At 34.7% G+C, this 25,171-nt stretch overlaps 3 protein-coding genes and 1 long non-coding RNA gene across 5 annotated transcripts in view; all 4 read right to left on the reverse strand.

Moving 5' to 3' along the window:
• Positions 1 to 4,003: 4,003 nt before the first annotated feature.
• On the reverse strand, positions 4,004 to 7,050 carry LOC136803212 (uncharacterized). Its single transcript, XM_067059944.1, has 7 exons — positions 6,879 to 7,050; positions 6,537 to 6,651; positions 6,199 to 6,377; positions 5,698 to 5,863; positions 5,477 to 5,563; positions 5,115 to 5,279; positions 4,004 to 4,897 (listed from the first exon to the last, which is right to left on the reverse strand). Exons 4-7 carry the CDS (start codon positions 5,702 to 5,704, stop codon positions 4,530 to 4,532), a joined length of 627 nt encoding a protein of 208 aa, XP_066916045.1. The 5' UTR covers positions 5,705 to 5,863; positions 6,199 to 6,377; positions 6,537 to 6,651; positions 6,879 to 7,050; the 3' UTR covers positions 4,004 to 4,529.
• Positions 7,051 to 7,459: 409 nt separating this feature from the next.
• The window catches only part of LOC136803270 (uncharacterized), a 225,700-nt gene continuing 207,988 nt past the window's right edge, over positions 7,460 to 25,171 (reverse strand). Inside the window, exon 3 of the long non-coding RNA XR_010846121.1 lies at positions 7,460 to 7,470. This is a non-coding gene — a long non-coding RNA (uncharacterized lncRNA). The remainder of the gene's footprint in view (positions 7,471 to 25,171) is intronic.
• The window catches only part of LOC136803215 (PHD finger protein 6-like), a 45,756-nt gene continuing 28,635 nt past the window's right edge, over positions 8,051 to 25,171 (reverse strand). The window contains exons 1-4 of one of the 2 annotated variants that reach the window (XM_067059945.1): positions 13,051 to 13,729; positions 9,762 to 9,809; positions 9,509 to 9,577; positions 8,051 to 9,343 (exon numbers count right to left, since the gene is read on the reverse strand). In XM_067059945.1, coding sequence (XP_066916046.1) covers positions 8,705 to 9,343; positions 9,509 to 9,577; positions 9,762 to 9,809; positions 13,051 to 13,146 — 852 coding nt within the window. In that variant the 5' untranslated portion in view covers positions 13,147 to 13,729 and the 3' untranslated portion in view covers positions 8,051 to 8,704. Of the gene's footprint in view, positions 9,344 to 9,508; positions 9,578 to 9,761; positions 9,810 to 13,050; positions 13,730 to 25,171 lie in introns of those variants that run through there. The other variant, XM_067059946.1, reaches the window with a different exon arrangement.
• Positions 13,756 to 19,781, reverse strand: LOC136803216 (uncharacterized). Its single transcript, XM_067059947.1, has 4 exons — positions 18,223 to 19,781; positions 17,333 to 17,895; positions 16,184 to 17,214; positions 13,756 to 15,999 (listed from the first exon to the last, which is right to left on the reverse strand). The coding sequence occupies exons 3-4, from the start codon at positions 16,539 to 16,541 to the stop codon at positions 15,512 to 15,514; spliced, it is 846 nt and encodes a 281-aa protein (XP_066916048.1). The 5' UTR covers positions 16,542 to 17,214; positions 17,333 to 17,895; positions 18,223 to 19,781; the 3' UTR covers positions 13,756 to 15,511.

Here is a 25,171-nt window from a genome sequence, read left to right on the forward strand (position 1 = left end):
AAATTCCCGCCAAAATTTCTTCCCTTAAGGCACTCTGTGAGACAATTTTATAAGTGAAAAAAATCTATGTGTGCATCACAAAATCTAGTAAGAAAAAATGCCATATTTCAAGAGATGGAGGTCCAGCATTAAGTTTGAATCCCCGAAGAGACTAGAGGAATTTTCAACATTTCTCAAGCAAGAAAAAGTGGAGTCTTCTATTAAGTTTGCCCGAATTTAGAAATTTTGCATGAAAAAAAAAACAGGTCACGTGTTCTGGATAGGAAATAAATGGCTTCAACTTCCATCCTGGAGTTTCGGCTTTAGTCCCTTGTCGGAAATTTGAAATCAATGATGTCAGTTGTTTATATAGATCGTTTTTTTAAATACCAAGTTTAAAATAATTATAATGAAATTATTTTGTCTTTCAGGGCGAGAATTAGGATTTCCTTTATTTTATTAGATTTTTCGATTGGGAAGGGGTTTAGTGGCTTCTAGGCTATACTCTCTGTGTTATTGGGACATTTGTGAGCTTTTGGATCTGGAGGTCAAGGCCTCGTATGTTTTTTTACAAGAGCCGCCAACGGCTAGGAAATACAAAATAACTGTTCGGGAGGCCTTTTTTCAATGGAAATATGAACTGTTATTTTCATAACCCGCTCCTGGGAAAATATATATGTTCCGGCCGAAAATTAGTGTTCCTGGAAAACATGTACTCTCGGGTACCTTATAGCCGGGGGATTGGAATGAACAGGGGGAGGAGTTTGAAAAAATCTCAAAACTTAATAAGCGGGGGTTGGAATAAAAATGTCCTTGGTGGAAAATTTTCGAAAAATTAATTAGCCGGGGGGGACGGCTATTTGGTACCCGAGAGTATCTGTTCTGGGAGAAAATTAGTGTTCCTGGAAAACATATTGCCATTGCTTATTATCACTTTACAACGGTAAAAGAACAACACTTTGGGTGGGTACAAAAGTAGCTTCTAGTTATTCAGGCAGTTATTCCTAAGACCGTTGGGTGTACCTTAAAGACTCTGACCATAGTGAGTGTTTGATATTTGCCACGTACAAAATATAAATTTCTACTTGATGTAGCACACAAAACTGTGGCACGTTATACATTTTCTGTTCGTATCATTGAGTCTGAATGTTTAAGAATTGCAATGAAAAATTTTTTTTTGCGGTATATGGTGTATCTTTTAGTGAAGTAAATAAATATTTTCTTATTTGTATCCCTTAAGAGCTTATTTGCGTGTATTAAATTTCGAGATTCACTGAATTGAATATTTTTAAAGAAAAGGGTTAAAAATGTATTTTCTTTTATGAATACACTAGGGAATAGTTACAAATATTTTAGCTAATTCTCTCCAACATTACTCCCGTATGAATAGAAGCCTTATGGCTAACAGATAATAATATATATTCTCCAAGGAACCTTAATAACTATATGATCTCACGATTTCTCAATACAGTAGTCCCATATGGATATAAGTTATATTGATTTATAGATATATATATAATTCCCAGAGGTACCTTAACAGCTAATTTTCATCGTATCAAATCAGTGAACCGTATCCTCATACAAGATAAATGACCAACAAAAAATTAGATTATCAGTGCGTGTATTAGTTCACTGACACACCCTAATCTCTAGTCTTAAACGAAAGTAGCTTCTGATAATCAGCAAAATATTTAACATGTTATATTTTTCTTCAGTTAAAACACTTGTACTATTTGAATAGGAATATTTAACAGGGCGTTAGCAAACTTACGGTTTTCCCCTGTCAAAATAGCTCAAAATGAGAACTCCTACTTTCGCCTACGTGGAGAGACAGGTTTTTCATCCGGGGTGAAGACGGTCTATTAGCAAAAAGATCTATTCAGCTAACGACGCCTGTAGGATTGTAAAAATTTTACAGACATTTGATTTCTCTTTATATCAGGAAAGGTTTTGCTTCCAATATACTAGTTATTTGTATACTCTATTATTTCTAGTCACTTATAATTACTCGTGTTCAGTGCTTTCGAAATACACGGCAATCCATATTGAATACTTTGATTCCCTAGTTTGTTCAAAAAGAAAATAAGTTATATCCGTTTGAGCGAAGCGAATTAGGATATAACAAAGTAAAGACATAACAAAATATCACTGATCCCTTGATAAAAAAACTATTCTCTTTTCTATTTTCGAAAATTCACGATTTTCGGTCTTTTTGAATTTTCGAGTGTATTTAATTTCGCAAATTGTATTTTTGAAAAATTTAAACAGTACTAAATTTCGCTAAATTTTCATTAAAAACTCTTAAAAATTAAAGTACACGCTAGAATTTAGTAACCACAAAAATATATACACTGAAGCAAGGTAGTATAAGCGTTTAACGCAAGGAAAAAATCACTCTGGAAATTCGTCATATCCGTAATAATAATGTACTACTAATAAAGAGCAGATCCTGTCACATCTTAAAAGTACAAACCTAAATAACCCTTTTCGATTTTCTAACTCCACTGGCTGAAAAAATCCTACCGGGTCTGTGAAAGCTTTTAAATTGTTAAACTGTTACCTTACTGGCTTGATAGCTTACTGGCTTGATGGCTTACTGGCTTGATGACTTACTAGCTTGATGGCTTACATTGGCTTGATGGCTTACTGGCTTACTAGCTTGATGGCTTACTGGCTTACTGGCTTGATGGCTTACTGGCTTGATGGCTTAATGGCTTGATGGCTTGATGGCTTACTAGCTTGATGGCTTGATGGCTTACTGGCTTGATGGCTTGGCTTGATGGCTTACTGGCTTACTGGCTTGATGGCTTACTGGCTTGATGGCTTGATGGCTTACTGCGTCATGGTTACTTTTGTCTTCGTTGATTGCGCGCTGAATAGAATCTCGATTCGTCGGCACAGCGTCGATATATGATTTCGACCTGTGCTTTTCACGGTAAACCTTTATCGCTTTCACATACCCAGCACTAGCACTACTCTGTACTAGAGTTTATCGTTCGTAGTACTCTACTATACGGCAATGAGTTTTGAAATTTCCATAGGTACATCGCGTCTGGTAGGACAAGTCCAGCCTTATTTTCCCCTAAGTATACGTCTGGCTAGTGTTTTTTATTCCACGTACAGAACGGTGATTAATTATCAAATTAACTTTTTTCTGTTACCAAGAGGGCGCTATAAAAACGATTCAAACAAAAATTAATAATTCTATAAGAACATTACACTCAATTTTGACGGAAACGTTTAGACAAATTCTAAGATCATGTCGATAGGCTCAGTTATCGGAAATGCTGGTTTTAATAAGCCTTTTTAATCACTTAAGTGAGAAAGTAAGCATTTTAAAAATGTCTTAAAAGAACATTCCTCAAGTAAGGAATAGGAATAGAATAGCCGAGGCTGGGCCAAAGTTTACTAGTTCTTGTAGAAAAAAAGCGTGCTTATTTTTCTAAAGGGGGGGGGGACCAAATAAGGCATCAATAGTATGATTTAAAATAAAAAATTTGTTTTGGGGGTTTTTTGCACTGATTCATTTTGGGTACATATATCGTTTATTTCTCAGGCGAGACCAAATTAATTTGTTGTTTTACGGGCCAAAGCTTCTCAAAAGGATGGGTGACTGACAAAAACTGTCGGCAAAAAAAGAAAGAAAAAAGGTCAGATTTCGTTCATGAAAGTACGTCAAAAAGTACCAAAAATTGGTAAATCTTGACGAAAATGCTATTAACAAAAATGGGAGTGACAAAAATAATGATTGATAAAACAAAATGAACAAATGGAGCATGAAAAGTTTGAAAATTTTAAGAAGCTACCAAAATCAAAGAAAACAGCAATCGGCAACTATCATAATAAATGGTCCAAAATTGATTTTATTTTTATTTTCCAAATTTTAGGGTCGGCTGGGCCCGTTAAACAACTAATCAAATATTCGCCTCCTTTTTATGGGAAAGAATTTGGTGCTATTTAAAAATTCATTTACATTGGTAAACCTCTGAGACATATCATTATTTTGATATTGTATTTTGTTCTTCATCTTTTTAAACAAGAAGAAAATATATATAGGAAAATACAAAAGCTACATTTCTTTAAAATATATACATACAATGTTAGGACATATGATAGTAATAATAGAGCTACACGAAAAATGATGACGCTAACTGACTTTACGCCCTCAAACAAACTCAGATCCCTGATTATACTCGTCATATAAAAATATACAAGAATGAAATATCATATTAAAATCGACACTTATATATTACGATTTCAGAAAAAAACTTTATAAAATCTTTCAAGATCCAGTCATTTTCCAATGGTATTCTCAGATAAATGAAAAAGACTAGGCGCGAACAAGACTACGCACAAACGAACGACCTGTGATATCGAATGCGTGATATATATTTTTCGAAAAATGTTATAAGGATGCCAACTATTTTGTTTTTTTACGACCACGTCACTAACCGTCATGACGTCTGGATTTTAGTACTGACCCACCGTTGGATTACTGTAAAGCAACCACTATATAAAAACGACTACATAAAAATCTGTAAATGCGATCTTTATATGATGTTGGCACGCTCTTTGTAGGGTTTCAAGTCTACAGACGGTATACCCTCACCTTTCGTCCACGTGGGTTCTTTGTAGCCGATCCATTTGACTAAATAAAAAGCACCAGTTTCGTCGTGGTCTCTTATCTCCTCAACGTACCCTTCACCCTTCTCAATCAGCTGTCTTAGCGTAATTCTATGATTGGTTGAATTTGGTACGTAATCGTCAGGCAACAACCTTTTACATACGTCTTCCATCCTTTCATCAAAAAGATTTTCTCCATTCTCACTTTGCTGACTGATAGATTTGTTTACGTGTAGTGTCTCATTTACAGCGTTGCTTTCGGTCAAGTCTTCAGTTTGACAGCTCGGTTTGGGAACTGGAAAAAGTTAAGAACACAATAAAAAATATCCTTAAAAAATGGTTGCTGATTTTAAGAATAAGGGTACATGCAAAGGTCGGCAAGAAGCAAAATGAGGTTCTAATGGTCATCTCGAATCTCTTGGAATTTTGATTACTAAAAACGATTTTAATTAAATCCACAAAAAGCTCTGGAAATGTGGTAAAAGAAACAAAAATTTAAAATTTTAACGTACACACGAAAGATATGTTATCAATATTGTCCTTTATTGTCGTCAATTCCGACTTCGATAACAAAGTTGGGTTTCTAAATTGGAAGCCTTCAGGTAGCCCATGCACTTCCACAATCCCATCAGCGATAGCTTTGTAAGGCACCGTCGTTCTTCCTATTTTCATTACGCCTAAACCAGTTTAAAGAGAAAAAGAAGTACGAGTCATACAAATGAATTTGAAAAGCTTATACTTACTCATGAAAAAAAAATAAGAAAATTTTAATTCTAAGCATTCCATGGGTTATAAGGGCTTTCAAAGTAAAAATACTATATCTTGTTCCGTCGTTTTATTTTCAAAATTAACGAACAAAATAAAAACGACATACGAATTTTACTGTTTAACATGTCTGCAACTTGTTTCCTTTCTTTTGGGAAAGGTTCTTGCATTATCTGGACAGCTTTAGATGTTACTTCTGCAATAAAAGAATGAGCATATTCACATTGCAGCGTTATAGAGATACATACCAAATTTTGTTGTTCAAAGAGATTTATTGTTTTATAGTAACAAGATTTTTAATAGTTCTTATAAATAAGTGCCCACACTCACCGTCCATAAATTGAGCAAATCTCCATTCCAATCAGTCATTAGCCTCGAGGAAGTCGGCAGATCTGTTACTTCCGAATGAATTAACTCCCTCTTTCATAGCCCTTTCATCATTGAGGTCATAATCCATAACGAGTATCTCCACTCCATAACTTTCAAGCTCTTGGCACTGAGTTGCAAAAAAAGATGGTTTTATATAAAATTTAACCGTAGATAAAATCAGAAAATTGTTATATTTGTAAATATGGACTCGTAACATAATGAGAGGAGATAAATTCCTACAACTCGGCTGAAATAATACCATCGTACTAAATTAGAAGAATGATAAATATACTATGGAAAACAATGATCGGATTTAAAAAGCTTATATGAGCTACCCCACTCCATGGTTTTGACCATGAATCTGATGATTAGTGTTTATTACTGTTTATTACTTATTTCTTCCTCCACGGAGCATTGAACGAATTTTATAAGAAAAATATTTTGAAATTTATTTTTACATACCATTATATTCATTTTTTTCCTGATCTCGTTGACTTTTTGCTCTTCTACTGGCATGTCATCAAATCCCGCAACAACGATTGATGCAGCTTCTTCTTCGTATGACTTTTTCTCAATATCTGAGAGTTGTCCCCATTTCTCATTTGCTTTTTTCATGGCAATCTTTGGATCATATACAGTACCTTGGACCAAAAAAGAAAAGAAATTCATATTCAAAGCGACTTTTTCCTAGAGTTTTATAGAATGGATAAATAGGGGAACATATCATGCAACATCCACTCATAGGCACTCAGCGATACGTGAACTCTTGTGCATCAAATAAATTAATATCCGAAGCAAACCTTTTAAGTTTTCGAAGTACTTTCTTTTGAACAAATCGCATCCCCTCGGTTTTTTGGTGTAGATCTTCTCTGTCTTCGAGACTTTGGGGGGTTTATTTTGATTATTTATCCAATCCTTTTGAGAAATTGAATTTTTATGAGAATATTACACTTGATTTTCTTCACTAGCTTGTACAAATGAAGTTATAAATATTATCTAGAAACCGATAACTAAACATTGGAAGTAATAAGTGTATATAAAAACTTGATGACCAAGTGACACACCTAATCGGTTGCTAATCCAGTCCCATTACTCTTGAAAGTAAGACGTACTGTAAAATTACGAATGAGATTTATTTATACCTTTACTTGTTTTTCAGAGAGACCAGTCTCTTCAACTGCTTTTAAAACCATTTGCTTTGCTTCGTAATGATCCTTACCATAAGAAGTTTGTAAAGAGTTGAGCTCCAGTGTTTTGGACATTGTTGACCTTATCCGTTTCGACATTTTATTTTATTTTACTAATACCTACTAAAATTGAACAATGAACATTGAAATTATTAAAATTTATTAAAAGCTATTATAAGTTTAAATTTTTTCATACTCAAAAGTAGTTTCGTTCGCTCTAAATATACGTACAATCAATGCTTCTATGATGCGATAATAATAAAAATTATGATAATAAAGATTTCACGCATATCGAGGTTATTTCAAAGATGAATTCAACATGTAAGGCTCTAAGACTTTATAGAAGATCCACAAGATCGGATACTTTTAAGAACCATTGCGTTAGAAACTAGCGACCAGGATCGAGTTCGATTTTAGCGAGGTCGAATGACGCCACTTGTGTGAAGGCATTGTATCAAAAAGCTAACCGAATGCATTTGACCCTGTTAAAATGTAACCTCCCTTGTGTTGTTTGGGTTGACAGGTTTACACTACAACTTAACATTGGCTTTTCTTTCAGTAGAGATATATTGACAGGCATATATAAATATCTAATATCTAAATCTAGAAATAACAACTTCTTGAAAGAATAAGTAAACATTATGTTTTCTCACTATACTCCCTGTTTAAAGCAACTGTGTAACAAAAGGGCTCAGCCCTGAAAATGGCAAAAAACTGAAACAACTTAAGCAAGCATTGAAACCCTAGGTATTATAATATAAGGCTATAATAGAGTAAAAAAACCCAAACTTTTTGAATTCTAAAAACCTAAGCCCTGAACCCAAAATCAGTACCGTGAAAATCACATGCCGAAATCATATATCGACCTGTGACGACCAATCCCAATTTTATTCAGCGCGCAATCAACGCAAAGAAAAGTAACCATGACGAAAATCCAAGATCTTGATTAAGTCGATATTTTTATTCGCGTCGTTGAAAATACAACTCAAAAAAGTCATCAACGCTTTTAAAAAAGTGTCAGCGATAGAGAATCATAACATAAAGATATGTCTATTATTTCGATTCCATTGAAGTAACATTACCATAATTAAATAGTTTAGTATTACTGTTATACACTTGGGAATCATGTAAAAGATTTCTTTTGAAAGAATTTCATTTCAATTGGTACACTTGGAGGTTTCTGGGGAATTCGTCAATAGTGAACATGTATACTGATACAGTCTGCTAAACATTAACATGGCAATATTTGCTCTTCGTCGTTGATTCTTTTTACAGTGACTAGATTGACACATGCGCAATAACATTTTTACACTTGGTCGTCAGAGGTTGATATTTTCTTTGAAAACTCGGCCTCTGATACTCAGGGTACAAAATCAGAGTGAAATAAAAAAAGGAATATTAGGATCCAGTTTATTTGTTCTGGAACTAGTAGGCAAACATAGCCCTGACTCTTTCCAAGAGAGTATCTGCTCGTTCCCTATAATCAAAAATTGACTGACAACCAGCAGTAGCAAAACAATCAATTCTTGATTTGAGTATGTCATCCAACTTGAAATCACGCGTGGCTCGCAGAATTCTTTCAACCAAAACACCAAATGCATATACGTCAGTCGAAAAGCTGACTGGCGAGCCGGTAAATATCTCAGGAGCAAAATGTTTCTGCTCGGGGAATTTGCTCATCAAAAATTTAGAAACTTTCGGTTTAACACTTTCCGAACGGCAGGCAAATGAAAATCCAACAATAACAGGCTCCCAATCTTTCAAAATAATGTTTTCTGGAACTAAATTGTTAACTCTTTAAAAATGAAAAACGTTCTTAATGTGAACTTTTGAATCATAAGATCGAGCCTTGTCCCATCTTGATAGTACATAACATGAGACAAAGCTCCCCCGATGCGTACCAAACCCATTGTACGAACAATGTTTTTATGTCGACCAGCAAAGGCCAAAAGTCGGTGTTCATGGCTTAAAACTGCGAGTACTTGATAGCCAAAAATATCAGTTCTCATGCATTTGACAGCCACCGTCTCATCATCATCACCAGAAAAGAAATATTGTTTGACGTCAGAAAAAGATCCGGAGGGCAAATTTGTAGTTCTTAACCCCTTAAATTCATTTTCACCGAGAAATACGGGTTCTTGCTTCTGCAATACGGAATCTCCAGTATGGAAAGAATTAGAAAATAAAGATGCATCTACTAACGATGCCGAACGAGTTTGCCCAAGTTGATCAACCATTTTTTGGTGGGTGTAGCTCGCACTTGTTAGACAAAGTGACGCGTTCTTCTCTCGTAAAACGTTGATAGTGTGTGTTTGCTCTCTATTGACTTGTTGCAGCCTTTCGATCTTCTTTTTCTGCTGCTCTTCTATTGGCACTTCTTCAACGTTCCACTTGAAGCGTTTACTCCTAGGTTTTTCATTCTAAAATAAAAAGCAGAACACTCGTCAGGGATTATGTTAATTAAGAAACTTTGAGCTTTTAGTGAATTGTAGCAACACCCTATCTCTCTCTTTAAATATCAAATAGCACTTCAAAGCTCTGACACGATGCTTACACTAACTGGAATAAGATTGAGTCATAATTACCTCTTGTTGTTGGTCATATTCTACCTTGTCAGAAATATCATTTTCACTTCTTTCGACATCAGATGTAGGCTGAAAAAATTCCATTCAATATCAAAAATGTATAATTTCATGAAGTTTATTTAGTCGTTTAAACTGGGATTTATAACCCAATGATTCAAAATGATTGATAACCCCAATAAGGCATAAAAGTTTGTTCAGAATGATTGATAACCCCAATAAAGCGTAAAACTTAGAATTAAAATTAAAATATCACCTCTTGTGTATCATTTTGTAGGTCAGGTATTTTGATATTCAAGGTTACCTAAAAAGATTTCCGCATATTAATATTTGCACTTAGTTAAATAATTGTTGACGAACAATGTTTTAAAAGTGAGAAAGGTAACCCATGAAACACGGGGATCGTAATGAATTTATAATTAAATTTCAAACTGCTATATCAATCTCAATGTTCTGAAAGTTTTCAAGAATCCTCAGAGTTCAGACCTTCCATTAAACGATATATAAACTCTTTTTTTAAATCAATTTTTTACCCCAAAGCGAGAAGATAACTGTTCTCCAATTTGTTTGAAAATTTCATCAATGCTTTTTAATTCTTCCACTTTCTATTTTCTCCTGAATTATTTGGAAAAGCAAGAAAAGAAATCTTAAAATCAAAACTACATTTAGCTCTTTCTGTAGTGTTTTCCTAAGCAAACAATTGTGTTAGCAACAGTATAATTTCCACAAAAAAAATTAGATGATTAATTTCCGTGAGTCTCGAACTATCTGTACTACGAAGTATACTACTAACAGACGATATCATAAAGGAATACAATCACTATTTGTAATAAATACCTTCTGTTCTTTCTTCGACATTTCCATTACTCTTCTCTTACGTTTACTGTTACCATTGAGAATAGGGTTGTTTAGCTGCTTGTTGTTCAACACTCACTTGTTCAACATTCTTTGTTGAAAAGTAAAAGTCAGGCTACTTTTGGGCTAATCTTTTTCCAGGACTAATAAAAATTCTGATTATTATTATCATTGATTCATTTGGTAAAGCAGGTCAGGTTCTATATACAAAACTATAGATAAACCAAAAGAAACAAGTTGCAAATTAATGAACAAAAAAGTAAAATCAACTGTTTTTAATCAAAAAAATTATCAATCTGTAATACAAAATTATATATACTATCAGGGATTTTTCTAAGCACTTTTAGCTGGGGCCATTTTGTATATTTAGATTGAGTTTCTCTTGAGCCTTAAAGTTGGGTTTGATGCTAATTAGTAAAAAAATAGGTAAAATAGATGAAAGCCTGGTGGAGTTATTGAGGGGGAGCTCCAAAGGTTTGTACAATTAAGATAAAATCAGCTAAATTATGGTCAAAATAGGCCTACTTTCTCCTTTTTGAATGATTAAAAATTTAGACAAAAGAAGCTTTTTCAAATTGAGTTTTATGAACTTAATTTTGGAGTATTTACAATTCCATTTATATATCGGCAGTAAGACTGATGTGAACATACAATTGCTAATTGCTTATTTTATTTGTGCCTGAGTTGAGAGAGAGACTGGCCTTTAAAATTATAGCTGACCGTTTTTAGAAAATAGCTGACTTTCACATTTTGGGAAGAAAATTTCTTCCGCCAGTTTCGAAATATATTTTGAGGATTAATTTAATTTAACTGCAATTATAATTTTTTTAGCTCACACCCCTGATTCAATTTTGACTCAACAAAAAATATAGATAATATAGAAAAATTCTTGTAAAGTTTATGTTCAATGTGTTCTGTTATAGTCGTTTTGGCACATCACATCAGTCTAATATTGAACTAATTAAATTAAATTAATTAAACTAATTAATAAATTTCTTATTTGATAACGCCATCTAATTCAATTATTCTTTTACAACACAGCTGTTACCTACAGACAAAATAATTCATCCCCCTTGTCTTGTACTGGCCAATACTGGCTGACAGCAAGTGATGTATGTTGTAGTAATTTGTTATTCAGACAGTCGCATTCGCTAAAACGACTATATATAGTTGTTTACACGATATCATGGCGGTCTTTTTACAATGACAAATTACCACAGCATAAATTTTTTATTAAAAAAGTCAACTAATTGATTTTTCTTTACAACAGAGCTGTTACCAAGAGACAAAATAATTTATCCCACTTGTACTGTATACGTATACTATGGCTGAGGGCAAGTAATTATAATACTGTAGTAATTTGTTACCGTGAGATCAGGTAACTTGCATCAGTGGAGGCTAACATGCATAGCCCTGAAATGAATGACCTGGCTGGTCATTAAAATTTCAAAACAAATGAAATACGCAGCTCCGCTCGCAGCTCTACTCTACCATTTTTGTTTTGATTTAACTTTGTATTTTAATGACCAGCCATGTCATTCATTTAAGGGCTATGCATGTTAGCCTCCACTGATGCAAGTTACCCGATCTCACGGTATTCAATAGACTATAAAGTATCTGCCTAAAAGTCTTATAAAAAATGGGTCCGTCGGTCGGTAGCTATAATTAGAACTTTTTTTTTCTTTTTCCCAAACAAAAAACTGCAATTTTTGAAATCCTCTATTCCTCAAGCACAACAGAATGATAATATAAAATAGTTGAACCTTGTTTTTGTAGTAAAAAAAAACAGATTCAACTAGACTTAAAAAACAAAGACAGATAGAACAATGAGAAGGAGCGTGTATATACCCATCAGAAGGTGAAAAGATGAAAAAAATTATTCCAATCCATATTTTAACCCTATTAGCCCCAGGGGGGGTAGAATCTACCACGCTGGAGTTCTTTTGTGAATATCTCTGAGAAAAATTTTTTAAACGACTTGAAACTTTCTGACTTTTAACAAAATCTTATTAAGAGTACTTGTGCAAAGTTTTAGGGTCATAGGTTGCTCAGATCAGGTTTTATGGCTTTATTGTGAAACATGACATAAAACCCAGCTAAAACCGCTTAAAACTCAAAATTTTAAAGTGCTGATAACTTTTGAACCATTTATTCAATCATTTTCAAATTTTGACACGTGATAGGCATTGACAATATAAATTTGAAAAATTGAAAAAAAAAATTTGAAAATGATGACGTCATCATTTATGACGTCATCAAATTTTGAAAATTTTACTCATCTTCAGCATAGATTTTAAGAAAAAGTCTTCGTGGAAATCTCAAAACCGGCAATTATGTTAAAGAACAACCTTTTATCTTTCTGAATCTTTAAACAGAATCTAAATATCTTTATTGGTTCGATTGTAATAGACAGTTTAGTAAACCATATATTTGGGCTTTTTTCCGACAAGTGGAAATTTTGTGATGACGTCATCGGTTTTTGAATGACGTCATCAATTTTTTTTTCTTCCTGGAAATTTGTTTTATGATGGAGAACATCTGTACCAAATTTCATGACCATAGCTCTTCTAGATCAAAAATAATCGAGGGTGGTAGATTCTACCCCCCCTGGGGATACCAAAGTCAAAAAAGCTTGGGGCTAATAGGGTTAAGTTATGATTTTATTGCATATAAGTTTATAAAAGACAAACCTTGAAAGTAAAGTTTTTCCTGCCTGAAACTGAATCACCAATGTCCAGGAACTCAATGTTGGTGTTAAAAGAACGAGCATCCGCTACGTTTGTCATTAAATATTCAGAGCTATAGCGTAGTCGAATCAACGTCCTGTCTATCCTTTAAAAAGAGTACATCGATAATCATTAATTAAGGCTAATTAAGATGATTGATTGTCAAACCATTTCATGTTCGATCGATCGTTAAGTCAATTGATGATCAATAGATATTCAAGATTTTAGAATAGGCTTGCTTACCTATCCATTATTGGAATTAATCAATATCCCATCCATCGATTGGTCATCGTTATCGATGAAAAAATGTATCGATTGTAGCTAATGTTTATCGAGTGGGAGAGCCTGGTTTGACCAAGGTTTGACTGCTTTAAAAACATCGACAAGAAAATATCTAGCTGTCTAGTGTACACATCTGTACTAATTCATAAATGCCTTTGATAGGAAATTCCCTGGGTTATTCCCTGACACGTAAATCAATGGATATCAAATTTATTTGATTAGTTTCGTATAATTTTTAATTGGGAAAAGATCACAAGGAAAGTCTGGAACGGCCAATCAATGGATTATCAAACAGCTAATAGGTAATCAAGGTCCTATATATATATAATAATTAATTACCAATTTGTAATAACATTTGATTTGTTGGTTGGATATTTAATACCCATCATAAAGGTGAATGTGTGGAAAAAGGTTGTCAACAGAAAGAGAGAGAGAGTATTTTGCATGAGTGCTAATAAAAGATGAAAATGGTTGTTCAAATCCATCAACTTTATAATAAATTAGAGAAGAAACTGAGTGACAAACCTTGAAAATAAACACTAATGAAGACATCTTTCTGTAAGCGTGCAGTCGCCATGTTGTTTACGCATAAAATGAAGCACCCGGATCCAGTAACTGCATGTAGGTATCTTAAAAGAACGTTATCTGATGGGCATCCGCTACGCCAGTCATTAGAGATTCACAGCAACAGCGTACTCCGATAAAGATCCGTACTCCTTTAATAGCGTACACGGATGTCCATCCGCTACTATTTACATAAACGGGTGCAAACAGAGGATATAGTGATTTGATCTTGATTAAAAATTATACTTACTTAATTTTTTTCCGGACACTAGTGTAATTTACAGACCAGGATGAAAAGGCTAAAAATGGGTAAAATGTCAAAAATCCAAACTTCTCTGCAGAAAATTATAAAACTTTGGTTAAGAAAAAGTATAGACAAAAAAGTTAAAACTATGGTCTGGAAATTATGACTATATACATTTCCAGATGACAAAATTTCACATGGAACAGAACCCACATCAGGTTTCCAAATCATCATCGATGCTGTGTGAATTTAAATTTTCAGATACTAATTCGTTTTCACAATTTGTACACTGACACATCTCGGAACATTTCAAGTTGTTTTTCTTACATTTGCACCAATTATCAGCACATTTAACTGTCTTGCAACTACATACAGTCAAATGAATGATTGATTGTGGTGCAGGTAACAATGCAGTCGTTACTGGCTCATAACATTCATCGACATCCTTTTTCCAACCAAAATCAAGCGGATCGGGTAATATTTGAAACGAAATATGTGATTGTTTCCAAACAGTATTCATATAATGTCCACGAAGACACTTTTGCCGAAATGCCTCTAAAGTTGGTGGCAACTTGTGTGACTCTGCTTGTTCCGCCAGCGAAGATCAGCGAGGCTTTGAATTCCTTGCGGTACTTTATTCCTGCAGTAGAGCTGCACAACATAATTCTCAAGGGATTTCACAACATCAGATGTTAGTTGAGAGCTACTTCCAAGTTGTGAAAATCCCTGAAGCACATCGTCGTCGACTAACAAGAATGTTTCCCAGCAAGAAAGCTTCGTGTAACCTAAAAATCTGCCAGTTTGATCACAACCTGTAATCGCGTGGAAACCCAACAAAGCCTTGCAAACATTCAAAGGTAGCTGACTGTGAATTTTTCTGAGTTCAAATTCACGGTTGACTGTTTTGAATATAGTCGAGCTACATAAGCTTTCAAAATAATGCAGAAGAATGAGCAGCACATCTGTATCGGAACAAAGGATTACCAACTCCGAAAACGGGTCTCTCTTCGCGACGTTGAATGCATGAAGCACTATCCCTGTGTCTGCTTCTTCGTGATTGTAGTTGAATAGATCCTCATCAAGATCAGACAAATTTGACGTAACATTTCCATTTAAAACAAGGACGAAATCCTTTAAAAGATGCTGGCTCAGTTTACCACTGAGATATTTGGTCAACTCTTGTTTGGTCTGGATAGAGGACAAAAACTCTTTCGTGTCAAGGTGTTCGATTTTGGTCGAGTCCAGAACTTTGTACTGCACAGAGGAGCGGCCTTTAGTGCGGCCAGCCCTTGTTTTATTTTTTAAGGAATCGTGCTTGTAGTGATCGAATATCACTCAAACTTCGTCGAAATCAGTAGCCTCCTTATCGATAATGTCGAGAAAGCATTTGGCAAAATCCGCACAACTTTTGATACTCCTCTTCTTGATATCAACCCGATTTACCACAGCCATCCCATCAATGATGATCACTTTTCTGGTATCATCGGGTTCATCTACATTTTCCATCAAAGGTGTCTCATTTGTTGAATCAGCTTGGAGTTGGAAGAGCTGCTCAGCAATCACCGATTTATCGTTTGTTGGATGCATAGTTCCATCTGGGCAGAATAAAGATGGGGGAGTGACAGTGAACTCATACGTACCAAGGCATTCACAAAGATCAATGTCCGGTCTGGTTCGTGAAGCAACAAGCAATCTGTTCATTAGTTTCCTTTCCTCCCTGATTGTGACCAGTCGGTTGTCAATCATCACTGTTGTTGATCGGTTGTTGATGACGAAAGTGGTAATTTTTTCCTTCTTGATCGTGTCCCAAATTGACCCTTCACCTTCACAGTAAAATATGTTTAACATTAAGAGCTTGAACGAAAAAGTTGTTTTCGAAAGACATTTCAAGATAGATATTATTACATATAGATACAAATAGACATTAGATCTTACCCAGTCCTTCAATTATAACGCCTCTTTGAAATACAAAAATACTTAGATTGAAGATTCAGACAGGGACTTTACCTTCCAATTTGTCAGCTATAAATGATTTGTAACGTTTCTCTCCTATTTCTTCAACTTTGATGAACGTTTCTGCCATCTTATCAGGGAGCACCTTTTTCGTTAAAACGTTGTAAACATCATCCTTGGTCTCGGTTTCGGGTGTATCTGCGTTTTCGTTAACCTCGTTTGATTCCAATTCATTGGTTGTGTTGATGAGGAAAAAAACTTCGTGCTCGGTAAAGACGGTTGATATTTTGTCAGTGTAGGTTCTGATTCGTTCGTTCTTCGATCCAGTTAGTTGATAGTGCTCGTCTCTTTTTCTGGAGCTGTCTTCTTCAATTCCGAATGTTTGACAAAAACTTTCAAAGATGTTTCCCATTTCAGCTGTTGTGAGGAAGTACTCATTTAATGCTTCCTGATTATGTGCAATACCTCTAATTCCTCCGGTCACCTTTAAGGCTCGATTTTCTTGTTCAATACCATGGTCGGTCCCTATTGACGTAAATGGCACTTTGGATTTGTTGACACAAAAGCCACCATTTGATAGTTATCTGTCTGCTTCAGGTTTAACATTTGCGACAGGTAGACGGGAGTCACTCTTGCGTAATTGATCATGTCAAATGCGAAGAAATAAGGACATAAGGCGTGAAGAGTTTTCAAGTGAAGTTCCCACAACTGATCACGCGATGCACGTATAAATAATAACAGCAACTCAAAAAGTTTCATGAAATTTCTTGGGAATTTTGACTGGTTTGAAATCTGGGAATCGAATTTTTTCTGAAGATCCCTGAAATTTGTATCATTTAGAACACCTTTGATACCACCATGCTTCTCATCGACGATATTTCTTTTAGTGGTGTCGTAGATCGAAACTTCGGAGATGGAATGTACGATAACAGCCCTGAGATCTCTTTCGATTGTCTGGTTGTGGTCAATGAAACATTCGAAGTAACGAGTAAACAAAGCAGAGTACAGAGCAAAATGAGCCTCCAGACATCTGTAAAGATGTTTGCCATCCTTGATTTGATCGATGGTTGGCAAGCCATATATTCCTAAAATTGAAAGTACAACAATTGATATAATCGTTGAAGAGTAATTAGAAAGAAATAAGTTGTAATAATTTCAAAGTTTACAGAAATTGTAAGCCATATACACCAAAACAACAATTACCTGCTACGTGAAATACATTATCCAGGCCACTTTCATCAATCAGTTTGCCAATGCACTTTAGAACACAGAAGACGACGTGTAATTCACCCATGCGGAAAACAAACGTGTCCTTTATGTCATCTCTCTTGGAGTCGGATAGCTTAATAATGTAAAGCTGTAAATCAAACGAAATGATTGTCTTTCCTTATAGACTTTCTTTCTCAGTTTTTCTGCATCCTTTATTGCTGAATACAAGTTTTCCCAGTCTGTCGGACTGGGGTCGGACTACCGTTTTTGACAGGTAGCATGGCAGCATTTGTGAGTGGTTTTTCCTTTCCGAGCAAAGAGTTGTAAGCAGCCCACGTCGGCACGACCTTACCCAATGTTGGATTCAAAGTTTTCAAAAGAAACCAAATGGTGTCGTTCATTTTGTTTACATTGATAATGTTAGTGTCTTCGACGAATTTCAAGTAGTTTGGTAGTACTCTTGATGTTTTGGCAGGTTCTGCACAATTGTAGTTCCGTGTAGAGAACTGAAGTTTCTTTCCGTCTGGCTTTCGATCAAATTTGGTTTGAGTGATACCCTGAAACCATAATATCAATAACATTATAACCTATTAGCACACCCTTGTCTCATTTACCCGGTGAGAACATTTCTGTGGGTGGGAATGAAACGAGAGGACGTTAAATGCCAACGTTAAATTTCCAGTTTTAACTAATACACTGATGATGATAGAAATATCGAAACATGATTGAAAACTAAAAATCAAATGCTTACTGTCAAGTTATCCGACAATATTTTTACAAACTTATTATTTCCAGTTAATAGGTAGGGGTTTCCAACTATATCATTTATACCTCAAAATCCCAGTGGCGATTCTCAAAATTAAAGTTGCTTTTTTCAAACTTACCTCAATACTAGCCTTCGCTTGATAAACGACAGTAGCAGTTCCATGGAGTTGACGTTTTCCATCTGGGGTATCCAACTTCAAATCAGTGTTATCAATCGCAAACCAACATGGTAAATCTTCAACAATATTCCGGGGAATAAAAACGCCGTCTAGTTTGATACATCTTTGAGGTACTGATTGTGCAATATCTGATTTCATATCAAGAACCTTCTTGTAATTTGCACTCACATTTACGTCTGACAGGAAATCCACCTTTTTACTTCGAGTTGCATGATAGAAATCTATTCCAGACCCAACATTCAACGGTGTTTCAATAGTAGATGAAAAGTTTTGACTTTGATTTTGTAAATGATAATTTGTTTGACGATTTGTTTTAACGTTCTGTGATATAAATTGCGAAGTTATTTTCAACACTTTCTCTATTTCACGAGTTTCTTTCTTACTATCCAAAGCTAACGGACCGAAAAGAATCCATTTCAAAAGTATGGAAAGCTTTGGCGAGTCTTTGTACGAGCTGTAGTCACCGGTTGAAATTCCAATTTTCGTTAATAATTTCTTTTCGTATCTCTTTCGCTAATTTCAGCATAGATTTTATGTCTCTAGTTGTTGTTAAGTCATCGACAGAATAAGAGTCCTTAACTGTCAAATCTACAAACAATTGTTCCGGTTTTGATGGATTTTGATCTTTTACAAATGTGATTTCTTCAATGTTTTCCGAAATCAATGATTTGAGGTATTTCCTTTTGTCTGTTGATGCGACTTCAGTACATTCTCCGTTTTCCAGCAATATTTTCTTGTAAACACTGTTAACTTTATTCATATTAATAGTTTGACCGCCTGGCTTTACATTCAATCGGATAAAGTTTAGCAATTCGATATCAGAAATGGTTCGAATAGAATCATCGAACGGCTTCGTTTTTGTTTCGGTTTGTCGTTTACAGTTAGCCCAACACATAAGGTGGTACATAAAATCATTTGCCACCCCATCTTCAGCACAGAAAATTGTGTTCATACGCCGGAAAAACGACTTATCGTCCATTTGTTTTGAGACCGAAAGCATGTTGGCACCAGAAGAGTGAAACATCACCTGGTGTAATTTATCACTTGTTGGCAGCTGACATATATAATGCACTTAGTCTTGTCATATGGCTCTGTCATTGATCTCGTTCGAACACCTTCATCCTCATTTTCCACATTCACCACGCTTGGTCTTCCTGCCTTCCGTTTACTAACAGAAGGGTCTCCGGTTTCGACGGACGTTGAGAAACGTTTTCTTGCTCGATTCAACTTCTCCACGTTTGTATATAACATATAACATGTTCTATGATATTGACAATGTTTATCAATTAATTCCTGTGCTGTTACATTATGTGTACTTTGGACGAAATCTGCAACAGCGTGATCTTTGAAATCGTCTCTTTCTCTCGCCCTACTCAGCAGTTTCTCAACAGATTCAATCGAGGGTTCCGAGACAAGCTTTTCTTTCGCAGTCTTGCCTTTAGTTTTCCCACAAATAATGCAACATTTCATTTTATTGTTTCTATTTTATTTTCATTGTTATTTCTAGAAATAAAAAACCAATACAATTATTTTTTTGATATATGATAATATATTATAATTTACAGACCGGCTCATAATTTTTGAGCTAATTAAGTAAGTTATACCAAATTTTCACCAGAGTTGTATACTATAATATTCTTTCAAAATCCAAAAGATAAAAATAATTGGCTGAAAAAATTGCTATTTTACAGACCAAAAGGTGAAAATCGCATTTGGTCTGTAAAATACATACCACTTATTCAACTTACAGATCTGAAACTGTGCATACTTATGCTTTTTATTAAGGTGCATCTTTGTGCAAAGTTTAAGTTTGTTAGCTTAAGTGGATATTGAAATATTGCGAATTTGGTGATTTTTGGTCATTTTTCATTCTGGTCTGTAAAATACACTTATATTGGAAAGAAAATTGGAAACATTGTAATTTCGATTCCTCAAAGGTTGAACTTTCCATAAATGTGTAACAAGTATGGTTTAACAAGATTCTTTTAGCTAAGTTAGTTTCCTCGTGAGAGGTAATATTGCAGGTTTTAGTGAAAATTACCCTAGAGAATGGTGTAAAATTATAATTTACAGACCGGTCCATAACTCTTGATGTAGTTATTGAAATCTTACCAAATTTTGACCAGAGTGGCATAATATCAATTACTCTCAAAATCCAAAGTTTGAAAAAAATTAGCAGAAAAATGGCTATTTTACAGACCAAAGTCTGAATTTCGTTTTTGGTCTGTAAAATACACACCGTTTGACGTATAAGAATAAAAATTTGCAAAATGATGTAATTTAGTGGCCTGATGTTGGTACCAAATTTCAAAGTTCTACCAACAATAGTTTTTGAGTTAGTGATGTTTTGGCGATTTCCGGACATTTTTTATTCTGGTCTGTAAAATACACCAGTGTCCGAAAAAAAATTGGAAACATAGTATTGACGTCAAATAAAATCTGTGCGGTTGTGCTCTTGACAATGCAACAAAATGGCGAAAACTTCTGAAAATCTTAACACGGAAATTTCATCAAAATATGGATCCTGCACCCCAAATGAATGCTTTATAAATGAAATAATACGGGATAACGATGTCTTGCAGTGTAGGAAGTGTCAAAGATTTGTTCATTATGCCTGTTCGGAGCTTCCAGCCTACCAAGTACAGATTTGCCTTCAGTACAAAGCAAGGAGATTCGAATGTTCGAAATGCATCACAGTCACGCCAATATTATTAGAGAAGTTCAAAACAAGTAAACAAAGAACGACCAATAACAAGGCAACAAATACTGGAGATAAAGAGAAAGATCAAGATGAGCAATGTGTTTTCGCTAGACTGGATAGACTGGAGAAGAAGATCGACGATCTTGTAAACAAAGATGATGTCGTTAAAGGATCCAAACAACAGCAGACATACGCTAGCATCGCTAAAGATGAGCTAAAGAAAAAAGACCACGATATAGAATCAAAGCAACAACAGACATACGCTAGCATTACTAAAGATGAGCTAAAGAAACAAGAGGTAAAGATCAAGAATTTCATCAAAGAAGAGAAAGAAGAAGAACGATGGTTAAACTTAACAAAGTACAATATCATTGTTCACAACCTCGGAGAGAACAAAGATGAAGACCTAGAAGAACAACGTGTAGGTGATAAGGATTATGTTGAAGAAGTTGTACAAAACCAAATGGGATTTAAGGTAAACATCGTCAGCGCAGAAAGAATAGGAGCTCGGAAGGACGAAATGTTCAAAACAAAAAGATGGCGACCCTTGAAAGTCGTGCTAAAGAACGAAGAAGAGAAACGTCATATTCTGGCATCAGTCCACAAATTAGAGAAAGACGAATTTAGAGTATCCGACGATTTTTCGAAGAAAGAACGCGAAACCATCAAAGAGTGGCATAGGAAGGCAAAGGAGAAAACGGAATTACAAAAGGATGGCAGCTGGATATATAAGGTTAGAGGAAGTCCTCGGACAAAACTCTACTTTAAGAAGATCTATAACAAACCTGTTACTGAAAATGAAATATTGTAAAGACGACTGGTTAAGAGGCCCACCGTGCGCCTACAACTGTAAAATTGTAAAATGTTAAGCATGATTATTTCATAGAGGTCGATAGACCTGAGAAATATATTACTGTAAATTAAAAAAAAAAAAAAAATTAAACATAGTAATTTCGATTTCTCTTAGGTCGAAGTTTCCAAAAATGTATAACAAGTGCTTTTAACAAAACATTCGAGCGATTTTACAAAATGCCCTCTACTAAAAGTGCTAGCAATGCTTGAGACAAGCAAGATACGAGTTTTGATTTTTTATTGTTTCAAGTTTTTAAAGGAAAAAAATTCTTTACTGTAAAATGGCAATAAAAATTTTTTGGGTCACCATGTTGCGAGGTAGGGTCGGTCGGGTGACGGCAAACCAACAATTTTTTTAAGTCCAGCCTGAACGGAGGGCTAAACTAGGTTATATCTTGAAGACTTTGCTGGTTGCAAATGATAAAAACAGCTTTAAATATTTAAAGCAAAACTTTAATTCATAACTTTAGGAAAAAGGGAGCTTATTTTTCCTTTGTTTTGGTTGTTTGTTTTAAACTCTATTTTGACTGGTCAATGAATTTGATTTTTTAGCCCGGGCAAACTACCACATGACCATAAACAAATTCAACAGGACAGCCGCGTAGCGCTGAATCTAATTTGTGCATCCTATCCCCTGAGTGTATCTTCTTCTATATGCAAGCACCTGGCAGTGTGAATGTTGTACATTTGCAGCGTTGCAATCCAAAAACATTTTTTCAGATGGAGTTATGGCTTTCTTTCTCTGAAATTTGAAACAGGTCATTTTAATGACAGGGGCAACATGGAAAAACAAACCAGATTGGAGCTTTTTTTAATCCGAAAACAAGATTCGCAAAAATGCGACTAAATATTTCCTTAAAAATGAAGGTCATTATTGACATATACTAGCAAGTAGCTGTCGCTAAGAATGCCCCGCAGAGCTTCCTATCGAAATATCCCTAAGTAAGCAAAATTACGCATGTGTAGATTTTAAATTCGTTTTATCGATAAAATTTAAGTTGGAGGAAGAAAGCTTGGTTTCAACTTTACTTTTGAGATAACATGGGATAGACGGTCACTCACATCTCAAAAAGAGAAGTTATCGCTCACATGTTATCACAGTGAAAACGCCAAAAATTCTGAAATTTCTTTGATTCTTATAAAGTAGACACTTATAATAAAAGTAAATATGCTCATCTTTTTTGCCATACTTTGTTTACTTTGTAAGACTTAATTACCGAAAGATATATTGCCTTCAATCAAGAGTTATTGATTTGATTCTTATAAAGTAGATGCTTATAATAAAAACAAATATGCTCATCTTTCTCGCCATCCTTTGTTTACTTTGTAAGAACTAATTACCGAAAGGCATATTGCCTTCAATCAAGAGTTATTGATTTGATTCTTATAAAGTAGATGCTTATAATAAAAACAAACATGCTCATCTTTTTTGCCATCCCGTGTTTACTTTCTAATAACTAATTTCCGAAAGATATATTGCCTTCAATCAAGAGTTATTGATTTGATTCTTATAAAGTAGATGCTTATAATAAAAACAAATATGCTCATCTTTCTCGCCATCCTTTGTTTACTTTGTAAGAACTAATTACCGAAAGGCATATTGCCTTCAATCAAGAGTTATTGATTTGATTCTTATAAAGTAGATGCTTATAATAAAAACAAACATGCTCATCTTTTTCGCCATCCTTTGTTTACTTTCTAATAACTAATTACCGAAAGGCATATTGCCTTCAATCAAGAGTTATTGATTTGATTCTTATAAAGTAGATGCTTATAATAAAAACAAACATGCTCATCTTTTTTGCCATCCCGTGTTTACTTTCTAATAACTAATTTCCGAAAGATATATTGCCTTCAATCAAGAGTTATTGATTTGATTCTTATAAAGTAGATGCTTATAATAAAAATAAATATGCTTATCTTTCTTTGTCCATCCTTTGTTGACTTTGTAATAACTAATTACCGAAAGATATATTGCCTTCAATCAAGAGTTATTGATTTGATTCTTATAAGTAGACTTTCTTTAGGCGCTAAAAACGGGCGTCAGTCAGGGCGTACGGAAGGCGTTTTGACACTGGAGAAAGCCCGTTTTAACAAATATTTCCCTTTTGGAAAACGGGAAATATTTAAAAAGGATAGTGAATAAGTATGTTTGCAACCAACCCATTTTTTCCAGAGTTGCAACATTGACCATACATTCAGCAGAAAATTTGGCTATCAGAATTGGACCATAACAGTGGAAAAATAAACCAAGAATTTGACACCCTTTAAAGTGCAGAAATCCATAACTTACTTAGTCGTATATATATCAATAATATTTCTGTTTGCGTCATAAAACATCCACAAATCTAGTCGGTCGGTCGGTAGCAAATTTTGTTGGATTTTTTTAATTTAGACTACCTGATTTTAGGCCCTCGGGGGTACCTGCTCTGCTATGTCAGTGAATTTCAACTTGATAATTTCAATGAGAGTGGATGGAAAAAACCTTAAACGGGCACAATGCGAGTGAAGTAAACGAAAACTTGAAGCGAATGTCGATGTAGAAAAGGACTAAGATATCAAAAATATTTTCGGACATTATTGCAGCGCTGGGCTGACTCGGGATTTATTTTTGCAGGTGGGTCAGTTGGGCAACGCGGACAGAACATTATTGATGGTTGCCTTAACTCCTTCCTTTCATCTAAGGCATTCTTTTGAGACATACAGATGGGAAATAAATTGAATACAGAGTTGTCTTCTGACCTTTGAGGGATCAACATCTCTCTGAGCTAAGTTTTCAACTCTGTGCGGACAAACGCTAGTGCGGACAAACCTTTATGCGGACAATCGAAAAGTGCGGAAAATCTTAGTTTTTTTTACGGTTCCGGTTTCAGTCCTACTGCATAAAGCCGGCCGGTTTGGTTTCAGTTCTACTGCAAAAAACCAAACATTTCTTGTTGTTTATACATTTTACAATAATTAATTTTACAAAACGCGTTAATCACTTCAGTGTGAAAGCGGAAAAAATATACCAATACTTTTATAATATATCACTTTACAATAAAAAAAAAAATTTTTTTTTCCAAACGCGTTAATCACTTCAGTGTGAAAGCGGATCATATACCATAATCTTGATACAAGAGAGGTTTTTAAAGTTTTTAATTGTTGATAGAGGGGCTTCGGCCCCGAAGTACATTGGGCCTAGTGTACTTCTTGTTCCTGTTTGCTAATTTGAAATACCTCTGTCTGTCTAGTAATCTCTTCTTTTAATTATCTTATCTTCTCTGACACTTACGTCACCACACTATGTCAAATAGTACCAAAAGAGGTCCTCCATCTCCTCTTGATGATGTAAGT

Source organism: Clytia hemisphaerica, unplaced genomic scaffold (assembly GCF_902728285.1).
Source record: "Clytia hemisphaerica strain Z4C2 unplaced genomic scaffold, Clytia hemisphaerica genome assembly, whole genome shotgun sequence".
Taxonomy (NCBI): domain Eukaryota; kingdom Metazoa; phylum Cnidaria; class Hydrozoa; order Leptothecata; family Clytiidae; genus Clytia; species Clytia hemisphaerica.

Coding starts and splice junctions, on each gene's coding strand:
- LOC136803212 (XM_067059944.1), bottom strand. Junction 5,280..5,476: donor CATGTTAAACAGTAAAATTC/GTATGTCGTTTT, acceptor AAACTGGTTTAG/GCGTAATGAAAATAGGAAGA. Junction 4,898..5,114: donor TGATAACATATCTTTCGTGT/GTACGTTAAAAT, acceptor AACTTTTTCCAG/TTCCCAAACCGAGCTGTCAA.
- LOC136803216 (XM_067059947.1), bottom strand. CDS start 16,541: ATGGGAAACATCTTTGAAAGTTTTTGTCAAACATTCGGAATTGAAGAA. Junction 16,000..16,183: donor TATAGCTGACAAATTGGAAG/GTAAAGTCCCTG, acceptor TTTACTGTGAAG/GTGAAGGGTCAATTTGGGAC.